This window comes from Bubalus bubalis, chromosome 4 (genome assembly GCF_019923935.1).
Source record: "Bubalus bubalis isolate 160015118507 breed Murrah chromosome 4, NDDB_SH_1, whole genome shotgun sequence".
NCBI lineage: Eukaryota > Metazoa > Chordata > Mammalia > Artiodactyla > Bovidae > Bubalus > Bubalus bubalis.
The window spans coordinates 123051779-123072235 of NC_059160.1; the positions used below are offsets into that span (position 1 = coordinate 123051779).

Genomic DNA, 20457 nt, shown 5'->3' on the forward strand with positions numbered 1-20457 from the left:
TTCTGACTCACTCACTTGATGCCATCAGCTTGTCTTAGAAAGACATGCCCTGGGTTCCATGTCACCGGAGGGCTGTATGAGAGCTCTCTGGGGTACAGCCCACCTCTTCTGCTGTGGGCTGTGCACCTTGGCTACTGCTTCCCACTAACCTGCAGGGCCAAGGCAGGACTGTGCAAAGGGGGCCTGCTGCAGCAAGGTTTCAAGCTGGTTTTAACTAGTATGAATCCTTTTATTCACCTCTGGGTTCAACAGCAAGCATCCTAGCAGGCTTTCTAACTCCAGCAGAGGTCCCAAAGAGACACACTGAACAAATTTTAAATGGCTTTATTAAAGGCTGTTAATATAAAATACAACCAAGTTACAAGTAGTCAGTAAGAATTTTTCATTTTTGAAAATGTGTATCAAAGAAGAGGCTGTTCTGACACCCACGGGGGTGCAATGCGGCTGAGTGCCATGCCCCACTGTTCCCAAAGCAGGTGGCACCCCTAAACCTAAAGGGCAGAAGTGGGAAGCGATCCCAAGTGAAAGAACTGAGACTGGTTTCTAACTTCCTGGTGGAGAATTTGCAGTTACAGTCACCCAAAGCAAGACACTGAATCCTTGAGCTAAAACTCAGGAGCAGACAACAGAGTGGCCAGGATAAAGGAGGAAGAATGCAAAACCACATTAGGCTTCAACTGAAAAGTGTGAATTTTAAAAATAATATAAACGTCTGGTTTTAGAAATGCCATCTTGATATGTGGGAAAAAAAAAAAAAGTGGCAAACGTGAGTTTAATTTTCCCTTACTTGGACATACCAAACATAGATTCCCAGGAGGGTGGTGAAAGGCATCATCTTAACATGGATTGCCCAGGGTTAAGGGGAGAATCACAGTTCAGGCAGGATGGTGACCCATGCACATGCGTCTTCCAGGCCATCACCGCTCCCTCTCAAGTTTTATTACTTTGCAAAGCAATACAATTGCAGAACTCCCTCTAGGATTTCCCAAACTGTGATTTTACATTTAATCTCAGGAGGCTGTACATTTATGAAACTTTAGATATTGTTACAGAGACCTGAATACCACTGGGTACTGGACCCCAGATGATGATAAAAGAGGCAGAACCTTTCAATAATCCCCAAATCCCCTCAGCTACCAGGAGAACTTGATGGGAATATTGGGTTTTATGAGAAAGTGGAAAAGAAATTAAGAGTTCTCTCTTAAAAGAACAGATAGATCACCTTGGCTAACTGTCCCAGGACACAGATCCTTCTTTCTTGATATGCCAACACTAAGGAATGCAACTTCTCGACATCTTTTTTCCTTAAGCAGACCCTGCTTTCAAGCATGGGTTCTAAGACAGTCCACTGCGCTCAAAGATGGAAGTGGAGACAGCTGGCAAGCCCAGCTCTGAAGCTCAGTGGCTGACCTGCAGAGCTGGTACCCAGCTGTGCAATTCCATCTGGGATTTCTAGGATTCTTTCCCCCTCATCACCATGCTAGCAATCTTTTTCCCTTGAATGTTTCAACTCTACTTAAACAGGGCAGAAAGAACTTGTGTTGACCACAGTACAGTCAGTCACCAGAGGAGGAAGGTCAAACTCAAGACCCCAAGGAGCCAAATGAGGTTTAGGGACATAATGCAATTGGCAGAAACCAAACCAAAAGCTGGCTAGGCCACAGTTTTGGCAGAAACTTTCTGGAGAAGGAAATGGCAACCCACTCCAGTATTCATGCCTGGAAAATCCCATGGACTGAGGAGCCTGGTGGGCTACAATCCATGGGGTCGCAAAGAGTCGGACACGACTGAGCGACTTCTGTGTTCTGTGTTCTGGGAAAAAAGTTGCCATGTGCTTTACCTTGGAGCCAGATAAAATATTCTAGAAATCATTTCAGAATATCATATGAAACAGAAAGGCATTTTAAAAAGACACACTTTGATACTGAAACCAGGTGCTCACTGGCAGGATTTGCAGGGATTAAGGCGTCAGGTGAGAACACAGTGAGAGGCAACGTGAAGATCACGCCAGGGCATGGATCACAGGCTCACACTACTTGGGGGTCACTGGGCAGGGGCTCTCCTCTGACCTTACGCCATCCCATCTTGGGTGGAGGACACCTTGCCCTTCTGCGTAGGCTCAAAGCTGCCCTAACCCGCTCCCCTCTCTACCTCCCCAGCAGCAGAGACCACAGCAGGCAGCCAAGTCCACCTCCAGGAGATGCTGTTGTCATGACCACGAAGGCCTCCAGGGGGCGTCGCTGGGGCCATGCACAAACGACTCCACTTCCGTCGGTGGTCAGGATTGAGGGAGGGTCCGTCGTGACACAGCTTGACTCCTTGGGATGAAGGACATACGCTACCCCTGCCAGCTTCACACCAGAAGGTTCCAAAGCAACTAATCAGAAGAGCCCGGTCTTCCAGCAATGCCTGTCATCTGCCCTGACTCCTGCAGATGCCCGGGACAGAAAACACCTAAAAGGTCGGGAAAGTAGCAAAGAACTTCCAAGGGGAAACTGGTACAAACCCAAGAAAAGCGGCAGCCCTATAACTGCTAAATCTAGATACAAAATCATGTAAAGTTAATACAAAACTTTAAAACATGCAACTTGTTAAACAAAGATTTAGAGTCTGAGTAAGTAGCAAGATGACTTCTGCCACGTGCCCATGATCTGTTTCCTGGAAGTGATGTGAAGGAAGGGTGGCACGTGATACAGAGGCGTGGCTTCCGCAGAGGAAGAGGCGTGGCTTCCGCACGGGGAAGCCGGACAGCTGGGGCTGCAGGTGTGGACTTCAGGGGCAGGCAGGTCTCCCCGTGGTCACAGTGGGCGCCCAGCGCCATGACTACTGAGGACATCCTCAACAGCCACCCGTCAAAAGGAGCCCCGTGCATTTTTAAAAGGGTGGGGACAGAGAAGAGGTGGGAATCACTCTCTGACTTTTGTGACATGGTTGAGAAAACTTTCTCGAACGAGGGGGGAAATTGGGTAGAGCTAGAGCACAGCTTTTATTTTTAAGATTTACTGAATTCCTAAGAGTTTTTAAAAATTCCAGATGTAAAACTTCTGTTATCAAATTGTTGAAAATAGCACAGATATCTGGTCTTACCAAAAAGGGAAAAATCTGGAGAGCTGGCCAAGGCAACATTAACCAGCTTCCAAATGATTCTGGAAAGAGTGGGAATGCTGCCCTTTTGTTTAATCTCCCCCTTCACCACACCACTTTGGAAAAGACTTGGGGATTCTTGGTTTGTTTGTTCTGTCTAATCCACTTTACCAGTTGTCCAGAAAATCAAATCCTGTCTTCAAGATGACATTACTTGAGCTGACCTGTAGAAGGGACAAAAACACCAAAGTAAGGCATGAGGCTTTTTTCAAGTCAGCACAATCTAAAAACAGCATCTCATTTAAAATGACCCAAATGAAATAGCATACTTCATCTCAGAGGCTCCCTGACCTCAATTTGCCTCATTGCTGGGAACCAGAAAATTAAATAAAGCTCAGTGCAAGCCAAACTCTGCCAGGATCCAACATGTATCCCTTTCTGTCCCTTTGTGTCCCCAGGCACGCCTGAGGGCAGCCTGTAGACCCCACCTGGAGAGAAAAGGAGAAAATGTATCTTCTATTTCTGAATGAGGAGCATGTTTAAATTTAGTCACCGTGGAGTAAGAGAACAAGTTAGGAAGATATAGTCTTTCTAATATGAAACACACATACACGGTGACAGACAAAGCAAACCACCAAGTTGAGGGAGTGAAAAGTACAGAGAAAGGATATAAAACTTCTTTCTTTCAGATTATGTGGCAGGTTCTGGAGTGATTTTCCCTGACCCAGGACCATTCCTCAGGTCACAGACTGCCCACTTACAGGATATGGGGTTGGTTTAAAGGGCCATCTGTGAGCTGACTCAGACACACTTCCACAGCCTTCCGCCAGCCACCTGAGACCCTCCTGCTGGGTCTAACACAAGTACATGTTTACCTGGTGGCTGCAGCCTTCCTGGGCAAGGAAGCCTTGAGTCTGCGCCCTCCGCATGCTGCCGATGGAAGGCGCCACAGAGGCAACAGAGACAATGGGCTAAGCAGCCCCCCTGAGGCAGGTCTCAGGCCTTTGCTGCCCCTCAGACTGAGCCAGAGCCTGAAAAGCCAAAGGGGCTCAGGCATACATTCCTTTTCCTGGTTTCCTACCAGTGTTCTCGGTGCAGCCACATTTCACTCTGCTCTGCACTCACAAATCAGTTCTTTCAGAGGATTTCATGGGCTCTGTCCCACATTCCACCCCACTCCCCACACAAACACTTTCCTGCATCTCTTTACAATTAAGACTCTCACATATCTTATATAAATGCTTCCCCCAGAGGAAGACCCCACTGCAGACTCAACAGAGCAGTGGGCTGCCTGAGTCTGTGAGAGGGAGCCACTGGGCAGGAAGCCAGCCTCAGGGCCAGCATCACAAGGCGGTGCTCCTCAGGGACCCAGGGGCCCGCATCACCCCATGGCCGTCCTCCCTGCGCCTCCCTAGAGCTAAGCAAGCACTGCAGTGCATCCAGAAAAGCTCTGAAGGTCAGGAAGCAGTAAAGCTCTGGCAAGTGCCATCCATCTCCATGAACAAAGCCTTGCTCATCGCCTCACCCAGGTCCACGAGTAGGCCACCATCTTCCCCCAGACATGGTTCTCAGACATGCCTTGTCCAAGTATCTCTTTGTTCATTATAAAACAATGTCTCAAAACCACAGCCTTCTTCTGAAATACCACTACCTGTTTATTTGGGCTTCCCTGGTGGCTTAGCAGTAAAGAATCCGCCTGCAATGCAGGAGCCACAGGAGACGTGGGTTCAATCCTTGGGTTGGAAAGATCCCCTGGAGGAGGGCATGGCAACCCACTCCAGTATTCTTGCCTGGAGAATCCCATGGACAGAGAAGCCTGGTGGGCTACAGTCCATGAGGTTGCACAGAGTCAGACACGACTGAAGCAACTTACCGTGCGCACATGTGCACGCGTGCGCACACACATTTATTTATTTTGGATTTTAACGTGATCCTTCAACACTAGCTCTGTTTAAAGTCCTAACCAAATATTTCCTTTTCTCTTTGCTGAATTTTCTCAAGTAATGAAGAGCAGCCTAAACGTCAGTGCTCCAGAACACTGGGAAAACATGGAGAAGCCACTTGCACTGCCTGTTCTCTTGCAGGGCCCTTTCTTCACAACTCACTGCACCTCGGCAGTGAGCCTCTCAGATCTTTCTTTTCCTTCTCCTGCATTCCCAGAAAGAAGTCCTTTTCTTAGGACTCCATTTGGGACACCTAACTCTGTTTTGCTTGGAAACGAGAAGCTGCCCATCACTACCGAAGCCAGTCTCCTGTGATCTTCAAACAAGCACAGCTGCTCCTGGTGGAGGTCTGGGGGTCCTGCCTGCTTCCCCATGTGCCCTCAGGACACCTGCAGCTCCCTTCCTCACCCACAGAGCAGCCCAGCCTCCCAGGCCCCTGCGTGGAGCTGGCATTTAAACCCCACCCACACTGCCAGCTTCCCCCTTGAGTCCTCTGCTCACTGCCCCCACGATCTTTCATCACCTGCCCTCACACAAGCAGGGAAGGGTAGGGGGCATCTCAAACACAACCACACAGCAAGTAGACAAGTCACGGCACCCAGACAGGCTCACTGAACACGTTTCCTGCATGTCTGTTGATTGCCGAGCTGTGTGACAACCCAGCAGGCCGCCGAGGGATGGCAGAGGAAGGAGGAGGCATGAACATCTGTGGCCCACCCGCCCACCCCTGTGAGGCAGCCCTCGTCCCTTCAGCAAGGAGACCCTGGCTGAAGCCAGACACCCACCTGTACAGGCACGGGTTCCAGGAGCAGAGCATCCTCCATGTCCTCCGCAGCCTCCATGACCTCGGGAGAGACGGGCTTTCCCACGGGCCCAGAGGGCCCGGCTTCGCTTGAGGGGCTGGCGCAGGCCTGGGCGGGCTGGGGACTCTCGCACTCCGTGCTGATGCTGGGAGCGGCCCGCTGCTCCTGGCGGAGGGGGCTGGGCTTCTCCGCCTTCGCCTCCCTGGCCCTCGGCGCGGGCTCCTGCCGGTAACAGGATGGCAGGACCTTCTCCCCTTTCTCCATAGACTTGATCTGGCTGGGGGTCAGCGACTGGAACTCAGCCTCGGGGCCCTCCCCACGGGACCGCTCTGCGTTGATCTTCCAGAAGGACGCCTCCTCTTCCTTCCAGGCAGGACCCAGGGCATCCAGGCTGGAGGACTTGCCGCCCTGCGGGGCCCTGAGGGCCTGCGAACCCTGAGGAGCTTTGGATGCTGGCCTGGGCTCACTGGCGGTGCTGCAGCTCGGCTCTTGGATGGATAAGGAGGAGATGCTGAACTCCATCTGACTCTAGCGGGATGGGGGGAGGGGAGAAGTACAGCAACACCTTCAGTCAACACAACGGGTGTGCCAGCCCAAACATCTCTCCAGGAGCAACCGACCGCCTGCTGTCCCTCTGCTGGAACTGTCTGTCTGTCCTCAGTAGTGATCTGCAGGACTGCCATCACATCCCTGAGACACGGCGGAAGCTTTGAGAGCAAGGCCCTTCACTTTGGATGCTACAAACATCTGAGACTCCTGCCTCTGACTGACAACTAAGGCCTCCGCTTGGTGAGCGGATCACCCACCTGGCTCGTCAAGAGAGATTCCCACACCTTCCTGAGGAGGGTGACTGTCCCCTTGGCAACAAGGAAGGGCACATGGTCAGCATAAGAGCACTGCAGTGAGGATGCAGACCCAAAACCCAGTCCCCACCTCACAGGCCTCTTCCTTCCTGATCGATGACAGCTGGCAAGGGTGGGAAAAAAATCCAGCAGTCAGACCCTGCTTTCCTGGACTATACCAAGAAAGTCAAAGGCAGGCCTCAGTGCAGCTGCAAAGATCTCACCACCCCCCATGCCCCTCCGTCCCACACTCTGCCTTCATGCCTGCTAAGGACTGCATGTTCGTGTGCCTCAAATTCCTAAGTTGAAGGCCTAACTTCCAAAGTTAGTATTTGGAGACAAAGCCTTTAAGAGGTTTAGGTTGAGGTCATGAGGGTAGAGCCCTCATGACAGGATTAGTGCCCTTATAAGAAGAGACAGAGAGATGCTCGCTCTCTACCGCCTAAGGACACGGTGAGAAGATGGCCGTCTGCAAATCAGGAAGAGGAGTCTCTCCAGGACCAACCTGCTGGCACTGTGACCTTGGACCCCTAGCCCCAGAACTGTGGGGAGTGAATATCTGTTACTGGAGGCCCCCATCCTGCGGCATCTGCTGACAAGACAGGCGTGCTCTCCTCAGCGTTGCCCTGCTGCTCTCAGCTGATCCTGGTCCTCTTAGGTGGGGAACCCCCGAGGGCAAGGCCATACCCCACATCCAAGTGCCCCCCAGACACTGCCTTATTCTGATGCTGCCAACCACTAAAAGCAGTAGGACTGAGCTGGGCATACTCAGTCGCATCCAGCTCTTTGCAACCCCATGGACGCTAGCCCACCAGGCTCCTCTGTCCGTGGGATTTCCCAGGCAAGAATACTGGAGTGGGTTGCCATTTCCTCCTCCAGGTGATCTTCCCAACTCAGGGACAGAACCCACATCTCTTGAGTTTCCTGCATTGGCAGGCGGATTCTTTACCACCACACCACCTGGGAAGGCCAAGGTTGAGCTGTATGACCAACAAATCACTGGGTGGAAACCTAACCCCTCTGACAATAGTGCACCCTGGAGGCTGTTCCCAAGTCCTACAGGGCAAGCAATCTGCTGCCTCAGTGGCTCTAAAATCCATCTGGAACACTGCTCTCTTCCTCTCTACTTCTACTCTCGCATACAATCCCTTCTTCTTCTTCTTTTTAAAATAAAGGTATTAGGACCTCCCTGACGGTCTAGTGGCCAGGACACCAAGTTCCCAGTGCAGGGGGTCTGGATTCAATCCCTGGTCAGGGAACTAGATCCCACAGGCTACAACTAAAAAGACTCCACATGCCACAACTAAGACCTGTCTCAGCCAAATAAATAAATAAAGAAAAATAATAAAAGTATTAAAACTATATGCTAAAATTCGGGGAGTTAGAAAAAAACATTCATAAACTTTCCCTCTTCCCATAATCTCTATTTCTTTTTGTATTTTCATGTAATCTTTTTCAGATATGTGTTTTATGACATTGCAGTTCTGCTATGCATATAATTTGGGTATTGTTTTTTCACTTAGCACCATCATCAATGGTGGGGTGTGGTCTTTGTAACCATTCGTTTTAAAGGGCATAAAATATTTCATTCAGTGGCTGTCCCACCATCTACTTTCCCACTTTCTTCTTATCAGACAATTGGCTACTTCTAATTTTTGTTGTTATAATTAAGGCTGCCATGAACATCTTCTTGTATATAGCGCTCCCCATTTGGAGTTCATTTAGTCAGACAGATTTCCAGAAGTGAAATACCAGACTACAGCAGGTTTAAACTTTTCTTCTATCATGATTTTGGATGCATACCAAATTTGTTTGCCAGGGGCTGCCCCAATTTTTAATGCTGTTCACTATATATCAGGGTAGCAATTGCAGCCACCAGTTCCCTATTAAAACATGGTTCTCTGTTACTTTAATACATACACCTTCACTTAATAAATGGTGATTCCAATCTAGTTTTTATAAACACTCTCCCAGGAGTCTCACCACTGCAACATGTTGGTCAGGACAAGGATGGAAATACTGCTTTTCCCACAGAAGCTGGAGACCTGAGCCCAGGGAGCTGCATATGTTCTATTTGGCTGAGACTTTTCCTCAAACCCCAGATTCTGATAGCCAGAGGGACACCCTTTGGGATGATGAGGCCACAAGGAACTCTAGCTATGAGCACAGGCTGCACTGAAGCTCAGGGTTATAAGATATAAAACCCAAGACATGACATCAAAGCTCAGGTTACTGGGGCTCCAAACAAATGCAGATTCTGAGTCCACTCAGTGCTCCAGACACAGTTTCCTTTCTTGATGGGTTTTTCATCTAAAAAGTTTTTATTCTACAAAGGAGAAATATGGAGGTTTGGAGCAAACGAGTGAATTGTCCTAGGTCACATAAGAGATTAAGAGATAGTCCATTAAGAGGTTGTGTGGCTGGGTTTCCAATCTGGAGCAAGTGATTCTAGGCTTGCAGCTATGCTGGGCATCACATCATGTATAAAAAGCCAGTGGCTGCCATGGACAATGTCTTTATAAACACCAGAGATCCTTATATAGAGCAGGATTTCTGTATGTCAGTGACCTAATCTGATTTTTAGGTTTCTGAGGGAATCATTCTCAAATACTCCATATTTCCATGCGTGCGTGTGTGCGTGCTCAGTTGCTCAGTTGCTCAGTTGCTCAGTCATGTCCAACTTTTTGAGACCCCATGGACTGTAGCCCACCAGGCTCCTCTGTTCATGGGATTTTCCAGGCAAGAATACTGGAGTGGGTTGTCATTTCCTTCTCCAGGGAATCTTCTCAACCCAGGGAGTGAACGTGTGTCTCCTACATTGCAGGCGGATTTTTTACCACTGAGCCACTTGGGAAGCCCACATATTTCCAAATTCCACAATAAAATATAGGGAGAATGTGGACATAGAGATGATGAGTTCTTTAAATATGCAAAGTGCTAAAATAAAAACTGCTTGGAATTGAGACTGAGAGAACTGAGTTGAGATTGATCTGGAAATTGTTGGGTAAGAAAAGTACTTATACTGAGCAGTTCATCAAACTTTAGGCTTTTTTAGGATCAACATTTCTCCAGTGGGAAGAAGCCCCAGAAGCCTGGGCTGAACACAAGTCTATACAGAGAGCAGCAGCAGGCCAAGGCAAGGACCCTGGGGAGAGTCGCAGTGGCTCCAGGGCTGCTTCAGGCCCTCCATCAGGACACGCAAGCAGCACTGAGCTGGAAGTGACAAACTGCAGCACAACCACGGAGGCTTCCATGGCTCCTTGGGCCACCGGAGCCCTCGTGACAGCTCCTCTGGGGAGGGTGACATCTGGGTAGAAGAGGGGGCCATGCTGAATTGGGGTGGCTACCTGGTTTGGGGCACTCTAAGGTGAAAATGGGAAAAATAAGAACTTACAGAAGAAATAAAGTTCTAATATAATTCAGCTCCTAAGTCTTTTTTTTTTTTAACCAGGCATTTGTTGTTTTCCATTCTGCAAATAGAATTATGTAGCCCCCTTTTAAGAAACAGTTTTCCTTGATCAGCTACACTGGTAAGGGTCTCTTTCTTTCCTACTTCTCGCCCCAGAAGGCAAAGGGTTGTGGTTTGTGTTGAAAACACATGCCTGGGGACTTCCTGGTGGTGCAGTCAATAAGAATCCGCCTGCCAATGCAGGGGACATGGGTTCGATCCCTGGTCCGAGAAGACTCCACATGCCACAGGGCAACTAAGCCTGTGCACCCCAGCTACTCAAGTCCATGTGCCTCGAGCCTGTGCTCCACAAGAGAAGACACTGCAGCGACAAGCTGGCACACCACAACCAAGGGTAGCCCGCCGCCGGCCACAACCAGAGAAAGCGGTGCAAAAAAGAGCACTCAGCGCAGACAAAAATAACAATAAGATAAAAAACAAAGTAACACGTGCCTGTTGGGAAGGGGCGGGGAAGGAAAAAGAAGAGGGACAGAGGGCCTTTTTTTCCTAACTACAGTTCATCTTGCTTGGCTCCAAGACCCCAGAATACCAGCAAAACTGGACCAGGACACAGTGAAAAATGGCTCCTGGTCATTTTCAAAGACACTGTTGTCCGGGTCACAGAGAAGCAGCATCTGCACTGCAGCTCCCCTTGTGCTTTAGAGGAGGCGTCCTTGCTTTTGCTCCATGACTCCAGCGCCCTGGGCAGTCCTTCCCTCCCAGACCAGGACTCAGCCTGACCTGTCTCCTGCGCTTTCTCCTGGGACGAGCCCCAGGCCCTGGGTCCACTTTTGAAGAGCCTTCTGCTCACCGGCTCAAAACCAGAGCCACAATCACCTTCTTCCCGGAACCTGCTCCTCTCAGTAAAGGGCAAACACACAAATGACCCAAAACCGGGCTCTTTTCTTCTCCAGTAAAAACGGAGTAATGATTACCCTTACCTCCCTAGACTGTTGTTTTAGAACCAGACTTGGCACATAGTAAGTGCTCAATAAATGCAGGCTACTGGGCTCTGCTCCTCTTCTGCCTGGCCAGAGGTATCTCAGCTCCCTGGGGGAGGTCAGTATCGCCCTCTGGGCACTGGCCCCCTCCCGCCTTCCTCTGGCCACCAGGGGAGTAAACCAAGTGCCTGCAGCTGGGACACGCAGGCAGTGTCTGTGCCCAGAAGTGAGTGAGACTCTGGAGCCCCATCCTGGCCCACTATCAGGCGTGCAGTCTGAGCAAGACACTCCCTGCAGGGACATGGTGTAGCCACTGTGCTGTCCCGTAGGCTCCCCGTGAAATCTCTGACCTCATCTTTCCCTACACCCCTGAGGCTAGGAAAGGGGGTCTTCTGACACTGGAGCCAATCAGTGAGAAGGAGGGGACAGCCCAGCCTCGGACCTGGCAAGCCAGCAGGGGGACCACCTCCAGAGCCTGGGATGAATGCTAGAAAGTCAGGGAGCTCTCGTGTGATGTTCTCCATCCTGGAAAAAAGTCAGTTTCTCCAGGTGCAGAGGAAGAGCTCTCAGGAACCCGGTAGCCACATTGAACTGGGTCCAGCAATGGGGTGCCTCGTGTAAAAAGCAGCCCAAGGTCAATAGCTCCCGACTCAGACAGCAAGTACCCCATGGGGGTACTCAAGCCCACAGTCTCACACAACAGGGCTGAGACGGGAGAGGTGGGAGTACTCAGGAAGCCCTCTCCCCGCACACTGATGCTGAGGACCCCACCTGCAACCTCCCAGGTGATGGCGAGAGCCCAGGGCTGTGTACCCGGGGGGCTCAGGCCAGCTGGGCCAAGCCTGGGTGTCAGCTGCCCATGTGGGGACCTGGGTCTCAGCTGGCCACGTCTGTTCTAAAAACAGAAAGACCACAACTGAGCCCAGGCTCTATTTTTACGTCCCACTCACTGGAGAGGAATGTGTAATATTTCAGTAAAGGAGGGTGCAGGCAGCCAAAACTAACTGTTTGGCTTGGCAGCCTGCGGCAGATCTAAACTGTGGAGACAAAGGCTGTAGAAACATTGTTAGAAAATATAATAGTTTACTAGAGCAAATCCTCATAAATTCACAAACCGTTTAACATTTATCCTCCCCACCTCCCCCTCCAAAGAAGGAAGAGGAAGAAGAGGGGAAGATACTAAAAACTTAGAATCTCAAAATTAGCAGAATGACAACCTGGAGGAGACAGCAAGGCCCAGCCACTGAGACTGGGGGTGTCAGACCCTTCAGGCAAGTGGGGCCTGGCGGATAGAGCCTGGGACCACTAGCCCCTGATCCCGAGACCCTGGGTGTTTTCCCCAGGGAGCCAGGCAGACAATAGGGAGTTCAGCACCATTCCACCCAGCTGTTGGGCTCCATGGCAACGAGAGCTTGGAGAAAACCCCACAGATGCCCAAGACGAGGCGAGTGTGAGGAGCTGTAGTCATCAGGTCATGGGAAGAGCAGCCTCTGCCCTCCAGGCCTTGTCACCTCATAGGGATAAGATGCCCCAGCAAAGACCAGTACCAACAGCACGAATGCATGCCCATCCAGTGCGGTGCTCCTCAGAGGGGACACAGGAGGGGGAGGGCCACAGCTCAGGGTGAAGGATACGGTCTGGGCTCGGATGTCCAGCCCACCCACCTCACTCAGCCTTCAGTTTCCTCATCAGTAAAAGGATGCATTGTTGGGATTTGTCAAGGAAATGCCCCCGAGGTGCTCACCACAGATCAGGGCCTGTGGGATCTGCCAGGCTGCTGAGATGACTGGGCAAACCATAAGGAACAGGATCTGCTCTGGGCCTGCATGGGGAAGGCAGTGGGGCTGGGCAGGATGAGGGCAAGGGCGGGGTGGGCCAGGCAAGGAGGCAGGAGACATCGGGTCTGTGAAGCGGGGCTCAGGGCTGCAGGAGAGACCAGCAGGAAGGACCCTTGGGGTCAAAGAAGCAGGCTGGGCCCTGGGTTGAAGAGGCTGACAGGTTACTGCACCCATGAGAGAATGGAAAGGTCAAGAGCAGGGGACCACAGGTCCGCTCTGGATCTCAGGAAGGTAAGTGAGAGGCAGGGACATCAGGGAAGGAGACTTCACTGCAGGGAAGAGACGGGGGTCTCAGAAAGGGGCTGCAAGCAGGAGTGTTGCTGTGATGGGGGGATGGTACGGCTCCATGGCCCCCTGTTTCTCAGAAACTTTGGGCTGGCAGTGAAGAGGGAGAGCCAGGCAGAGCCATAACTGGGAACCCAGGGAACCCTCCACGTACGGATAACCTGATGGAACACCCTTCTGTCCCCCATGGGCAGGTGATGCCTGCAAGCCACAGGCAGATCCAAGCTCCAATCTCTCTTCATTGATTCCCCTGCCTGCCAGTTACGGCCTTCTCTGAGCCCCGCTGTCCTGGCCCACACCAGGAGTAGTCACACTGACCTCCCAGGGTGGAAGACTTGAACGTGCCTGCAGTTCCCCGACCTCGGTGTGTGGAGATGCTTTTGTGCCCGGGCATTTACTTCTCCTCCTGAAGAGGGGCTAGGAGGCCTCCCTACTGTGGGCATGGTCTGTGCTGACCGTTAAAGATCAAGGAGCTGATTCCCACCCAGCTTACTTACTGTCCCCAGTGAGGCAGCTGAACCTCAGGGGAAGAACTCGGGCAGACAGAGGAAAATTCCAGACAGCCTGGGGGAGGAAAGCACGGTGGGGGTGGGGTCCCCAGAGTCCAGCTCCCCAGTGCCAGGGCCTGACCTGCCGCTGTAGGAGTCTCCTCTAAACTCCCCAGCCCAGAGGGACTAGGAATGCCAAGAATCCTCTCCTCCCCTCTGTGGAACATTCCAAGGCTGAGTGTTTTCCTCTTGAAACCTCAGGAGCATGAGACAGGAATCCACCGTGAGGCCCTCCAGGCCCCCTCTGGGCCACCACACCTGCAAGGCTGACAGATGAGGGGGAGCATGACGACCAAGAGCGCCTCACCGGCTGCGACAGGCACTTCTGCCTCTGAGCCTCTCCTTTCCATGGGCAAGATGTCAGAGCAACAGAGGCCCCAGGCCTGGCACAGTCTACGAAGGAAGCGACCCAGGAGGGGAGGGCAGGCTAGAAGACTGAGCAGGAGCCAAGGAAGTGAGAGAGTCATTTCCTAGGCAGGTTGATAAGAAGTCTAGGGGTCCCCAAGGAGACAGGGGTCTGGAATTCTCAAGGAGGAAGAAAGGACAAACTTTTTTGTCCCTCTACATTCCTTAGGATTATATAACAATAATGTATCCTGTTTGAGGACAGTCTCTGGAAAAAACCTTCTGGCTAATCCTGTTATCTTAAGGTGTAAATTGTGGGAGTAGGTCTAGTGAGGTCTTTATAACCTCCAGACATTCTTTTGATTTACTGTAATAACTATTAGAGAGTATATAACTCCATGGCTAATACTAGCAAGGGGGTACTCTTTCTGCCCCCTTCTGATGCCTATGTCAGAAGCTTTCTCTATCTCCTTTATACTTTAATAAAACTTCATTACACAAAAGCTCTGAGTGATCAAGCCTCATCTCTGGCCCCGGATTGAATTCTTCTCCTCCAGAGGCCAAGAATCCAGCGTCTTTTCTGTGGTTCAGCAACAACCTTTCAGAAGATCGACTGTGCTTGCCCACCATTAAGGCCTCTCCTGATCAGAGCTGCCTTTCAGGGACAGATGACACTAGCTTGTCCATCCTCGGCAGGTCTCTGCAGAGTCCTCTGCCACAAGCTAGCCTCAAGGAAGGAGCCTAGGCAGAGGTGCAAAAATTGGGAAGAAATCCCAAATCCCTGAGATTAACTCTGTGCCGGACAGTCATGACCTCAGGTCAGGCTGACCCCAGCCTCAGCTAATCTCTTGGTGGCTGCTGACCAGGGATCCAACCTGTGCCCCCTGAATTGAAAGTAGAGTCTTAGACACTGGGCCACCAGGGAAGTCCCCCTTTCTGCAGTCAGAGCCGAGAAAGAGCTAGGCCCTGAGTGGCAGTCACTAAATGTCTGCAGAAGTGGCAGTCTAATGGTTAAGACTTTGTGCTTTCAATGCAGGGGGCACTGGATTGGATTGGATCCCTGGTCAGGGAATTAAGATCCCACATGCCGTGTGGCATGGCCAAAAAAAGAAAATGGGGGAATAACGTCTGCTGAAGTGAACAGCTGCAGAAAGCATGAGATCATATCTACCAATGTGCATGTAGATATGTGTTAACTGCATGAGGGAAAATAACTGAAGGAGTGATTGTGTGCCTAAAGCTGTCCTCCTGTCCCCAAATGCACTCATCCCCTCACTGGGCTGTTTTCTGAGAGCAAGTGATTACTCATCTCTGAGTTTAAGCATAATGTCTGACCCAGAGTAGATGTATAATCAATGTCTGCTGAATTTTTGAAAAATCAATGAATGGTGTCATAGAGACAGGAAGTAGAAGGATGGTTACCAGGGGCTGGAGGAGGGGGAAGTGGGGTTTCTGTTTATAGGGAATAGAGTTTCAGTTTAAGAAGATGACAGACTTCTGGGGATGGACTGTGGCAATGGCTGCACAACAGTGGGCACTCGCAGATGGTTAAGATGGCACGCTGTATGTTAGGGATATTTTATTATTTTTATTAATTAATAGCAACAACAGCAGTAACCATTTATTGAGTGCTTATTACTTCAAGGCACAAATGTTCACTGATAGAGCTAATATTAACATGCTTGTTTTATAAATGAGGCCTCAGGAGGTTAAGTGTATGCTCAGGTCACATAGCTAGTGGGTTACAGAGGCTGGGTTCAAACCTGGACCCCCATCTCCAAAGCCAACATATTTAAGCACCATGTCACATGTGTTCAGAGCTCACGACTCCCATCTGAGCCCCACTTTATTTTTTATTTTTTAATTTTATTTTTAAACTTTACAATATTGTATTGGTTTCACCAAATATCGAAATGAATCTGCCACAGGTATACATGTGTTCCCCATCCCGAACCCTCCTCCCTCCTCCCTCCCCATACCATCCCTCTGGGTCATCCCAGTGCACCAGCCCCAAGCATCCAGTATCAGGTGCATCGAACCTGAACTGGTGACTCGTTTCATACATGATAGTACACATGTTTCAATGCCATTCTCCCAAATCTTCCCACCCTCTCCCTCTTCCACAGAGTCCATAAGATTGTTCTATACATCAATGTCTCTTTTGCTGTCTCGTATGCAGGGTTATTGTTACCATCTTTCTAAATTCCATATATATGTGTTAGTATACTGTATTGGTGTTTTTCTTTCTGGCTTACTTCACTCTGTATAATAGGCTCCAGTTTCATCCATCTCATTAGAACTGATTCAAATGATTTCTTTTTAATGGCTGAGTAATACTCCATTATGTATATGGTATATTTTATAACAATTAAAATTTAAAAATAAAAATTTAAAAAATCAGTGGATGATTGACAATCAAATGAAATGATCTGGCGTTAGGGCTGTCAGAGCATGGAGTCTTAGATTCAAAACGACACAAATTCTCTGCAACTCTCCATCAGAAGCTGCAATATATGTCCTCAAACCCCAAACCTGAGTTGGACTAGGCCTCAATTAGACCAGCAGAACAAAGCAGAGGGGACACTTTGATACACTTTCGATACCTAAGCCTAAGCCTAGGAGGGCCTTGTCAGCTTGCACTCTCACCCAGGGGAACTCTTCAGCTATCATGTAGCTCACTGGATACATGTGGCCCCAACCGAAAATGGGAGAGAGGCTATCCTCAAGCAGCTGGTTCCCAGCTGCTGTCTGGTAACAGGTCCATGGAAAGGCCAGCAGAAGAACAGTCTGGCTGAGCCCTGCCCAGACCACTGGCCCACAGAATGAGGAGCAAAGAAATAAACGTTTCAAGCCATGAAACAGTGGGGTGTCTGTCATGTATCAAAGATTTCAAATGATGAAGGGCCACCAGCCCTGCAGTTGGAGGTCAGGGCCACCCTGCCCTGGCTAACCTGCCTCCTGCAAGCAGCTCTCCAAAGAAGGTCTCATGAGTCTTTAAGTCCTAAGGAAGAGTGTGACAACTCAGGGAGGCAGGCACTTGACTTTTGGCTGGGGAGAGGTGAATGTGGAATGCTGACTGGTAAGGACAGGGTAGGGGTGCGGTCCTTTGCTCCTTGGAACACTTTCTGGAACACTTGGAACACTTGGAATACTTACTTCTACAAAGTCCTGACTTTAAACCACATAAGTTTGATTTTGAGAGCTCAAACAGACAGGTGAGGACACAGACAGCCTACCAGTTCATGAAATAAGCTGGTTCTCTCACTGGAAGGGAACATGAAATGGAATTCTGAGCCACAAAGACCATACCTTTTACTGAAAAGATACAAGTTAAAATGAGCAAAACAGATCAACGTGATTCTGCCAAGCCTTCTCAATTCATGCAGGTTCCCAGGAGGCCTGGATGCCACCTGCTACGATTAACAGCAGCACGAGCGTAACCCATGCTGGCTTATGTCAGCACACTTTGTTCTAGAGACCTTTTCCAGGCACCTGTTCCCACACTGAGCCTCATTCACAGCAGCTGCCCTAGGCGCTGCCTGCTCCTTGTCCCAGAACGTCATCTGCATTGTGTTAGTAACATAAGAAACAGCCCATCCCACAAAGGGCTGACTCGGGAACATTTAACAAGCTAAATTCTTATGAAAGCAGATATCCCCAGGGGAGCACAATGCACGTAGGGCTTGGGGCATTTTAACTAATTAGATTTCTCGGTCTTCATCCCTGAGTCATCATGAAACCTATGGCCCAGTCCTGGAACATCTGTGCTGCCTTCTGTGCCCCTGTCCACTCCGACCTGCAGACTGCCCATCTGCCTGTTACTAGACGTCATCTAAAGGATTAGTGCTTCTCAGGTCCCCATCTGGGGGACCCACAGAAAAGGAACAGCGGTGGCCCTGATGAATGCCAATGTAGTGACGTACTTTCCACCCATCTCCAACCTCCTCTGCCGTTACTGGACAAGGGATTTGTTGTTGGATTTCAGAGCTCTGAAACTGCAATTCCAGGCTGCTCCTCCATATCCCTGGCTCCCTCCCGCCCGCCCTCGGCCACCCCTTAACCAGTGTCCATGTCCTGAAGGATTCAGCTTCCAGGCACAACTCTGTCACTCGCCCTGCCCTCTGTTTAGACTTAGGTTATTCATCTGCCTCAGAAATTAAAAAAATAAAAATAAAAAGACACACAGGATGCAGATGTTTGCATCTTTATTTTTAGGACGTTTAGGACCCATCGTTCTGGTTCCCTGAAGGCAGGACTCTGTGCTTGCTGAATGAACATGTTCATCTGCATTAATGCTAAGTATTCTCAAAAGCCGCCTCCTAACTCTCACATGAGAGCCACCTTGGCTTTCACAGGCTTCCTCATCCTGGGGCATCGCATCACTTGAGCCAGTCAGTGTTGGTTACCCTGCCACCTGTGGGCAAGGACGCCAGCTGTCCGGGTCCGCTGAGGCCCTTGTCAAGTCTGTCATTTATTCTTAGACACAGACCCCCATGTGAGGGCCGCTCAGACTTGAGTCACTTGTAGACCCTCTCATTGCTTCATCCCACTCTGACCCACCCTTCCTACAGCCCCGTGGAGGCCATTGAACACTGGGATGAACAACTGTAGGGACAAGAACAAGCCCCTTCATGGTCACCTCCATCATGCAAAGGACCCTCCAATACAAGCAGCAAGTGTTCTAGGATTCAGAGAATCCTGGTCTTTTTCCTTGGATTTGAAAAAGCTACCTTTTGGTCATTTTGGATTTGAAAAAGCTACCTTTTGGTCATTTTGCTACTTATTAATGCACTTGTTCTGGGACAACTAGGGAGAATGGGGAAATGGATCAAACCAGTGAAGCTTGATACTCTTAAGCAACTTCGGCAACAATAACACTGATAGCAATGAATGAATGACTGGACACCAGCATTCAGGGGTCCAGGCTGGGTTGTCCATGTGTATCCACTGGCTATTCCAGCTTCACAAGGTACAAAGAACAGTCTCTCCCTCCTCTCTTCCACACTCAGGAGTCTCTGCCTTAGAGCTGATTCTTCCAGGCAATTCTGATGGATCTGCACTCTTGCCCCCACATCCACCCAACTTGCTGTCTCTGTTGCCCTTCTGATTTCATTTTAATAAAAGCTCCTTTTATCCCACCCCCACCAAAAGCTTCCCTCAAGGCCTTGTCATATGGACCCTTGTGCCACCAACCCCCTCACTTTAAATCCATCACCAAACCTAGCACCTAACCTAGCACAGGCCCCGCCCCACCTCCTCTCCTTTCCTACCAGCAGGGGATGCATCTGACCTCCTAAGTGCTAAAAGGAAAATACCTAACACCACATCACTTTTTACAAAAGATAAACAAATCTAAATTTAATCCAACTTACCCTTGTTTCCCAGGAGAAAGGGGCAGAGTGCTCATCTTGCCAAGTTATGTCCTGAAATAAAAATTCAAGAATAAATCTGAAATCCAAACCCAAACATACCCTGTGCAAACAACCACCCAAGGCCATAGGGGAACCAAAATTTAGGAAGAATCCCAACTCCTGGCTCTGAACAAGCCTGACATCATCACACTCTGCAGAGAATGTGTTGACCTTCTGGGTCTGGCTTCCCCTCACTCTTCAGACCGAGGCTGCCAGGCACGCCTGTCCCCTGCCAAGCGATATTAGATGGATGCCTGGGAGTCCCAGGACAAACTTGGTGACGGGAAGCTGAGCAGAAAGGGAACACAGCTTCTGGGATCAGGTCTCAGCCCTACCAGCGATTAGCCATGTGGCCAGGGCATGATGACTTAGCCTTTTGAGCCTCAGTTTCCTCATCTGTAAAAGGAGAATCACACTTGCCTTGCAGGGTTGTTGTGAGGATTAAATGAGGTCATATATGAAAGGAATGCTTTCGAACACATTGGAATAGACCCTGATACTGGGAAAGATTGAGGGCAGGAGGAGAAGGGGACAACAGAGGATGAGAAAGTTGGATGGCATCATTGACTCAATGGACATGAGTTTAAGCAAATTCTGGGAGATGGTGAAGGACAGGGAAGCCTGGCCCTGCTGCAGTCCCTGAGGTCTCAAAGAGTCAGACATGACTTTGTAGCTGAACAACAGTGAAAAGAATGTCAGAAAATTATTTGCAGTCAATATCAGTACCCAATTTTTAAATTGAACCCCACCCCCACTCCTAATAAGTGCCTCCCAGAAATGTGAAAGGCAATGATCAGCAAATCAATGAAGAAAATGCAATTATAATGAAAACTCAGAATCATTCTGACCCTCACAAGCAGAACAGGATAAAAGGAGCCCTTCAAAATAGTCACAAGAATTTGACCTTGCATCCACCAGCCTGAACAAAAATCTCCTTCTCTCGGCTACTTCTCCACCCTTCCACCTGTA

The 20457-nt window shown here is 49.8% G+C and overlaps 1 protein-coding gene across 1 annotated transcript in view; it reads right to left on the reverse strand.

Moving 5' to 3' along the window:
• Positions 1 to 308: 308 nt before the first annotated feature.
• The window catches only part of C4H1orf198 (chromosome 4 C1orf198 homolog), a 35058-nt gene continuing 14909 nt past the window's right edge, over positions 309 to 20457 (reverse strand). The window contains exons 2-4 of the mRNA XM_006055554.4: positions 19450 to 19500; positions 5813 to 6358; positions 309 to 3308 (exon numbers count right to left, since the gene is read on the reverse strand). Coding sequence (XP_006055616.3) covers positions 3252 to 3308; positions 5813 to 6358; positions 19450 to 19500 — 654 coding nt within the window. The 3' untranslated portion in view covers positions 309 to 3251. The remainder of the gene's footprint in view (positions 3309 to 5812; positions 6359 to 19449; positions 19501 to 20457) is intronic.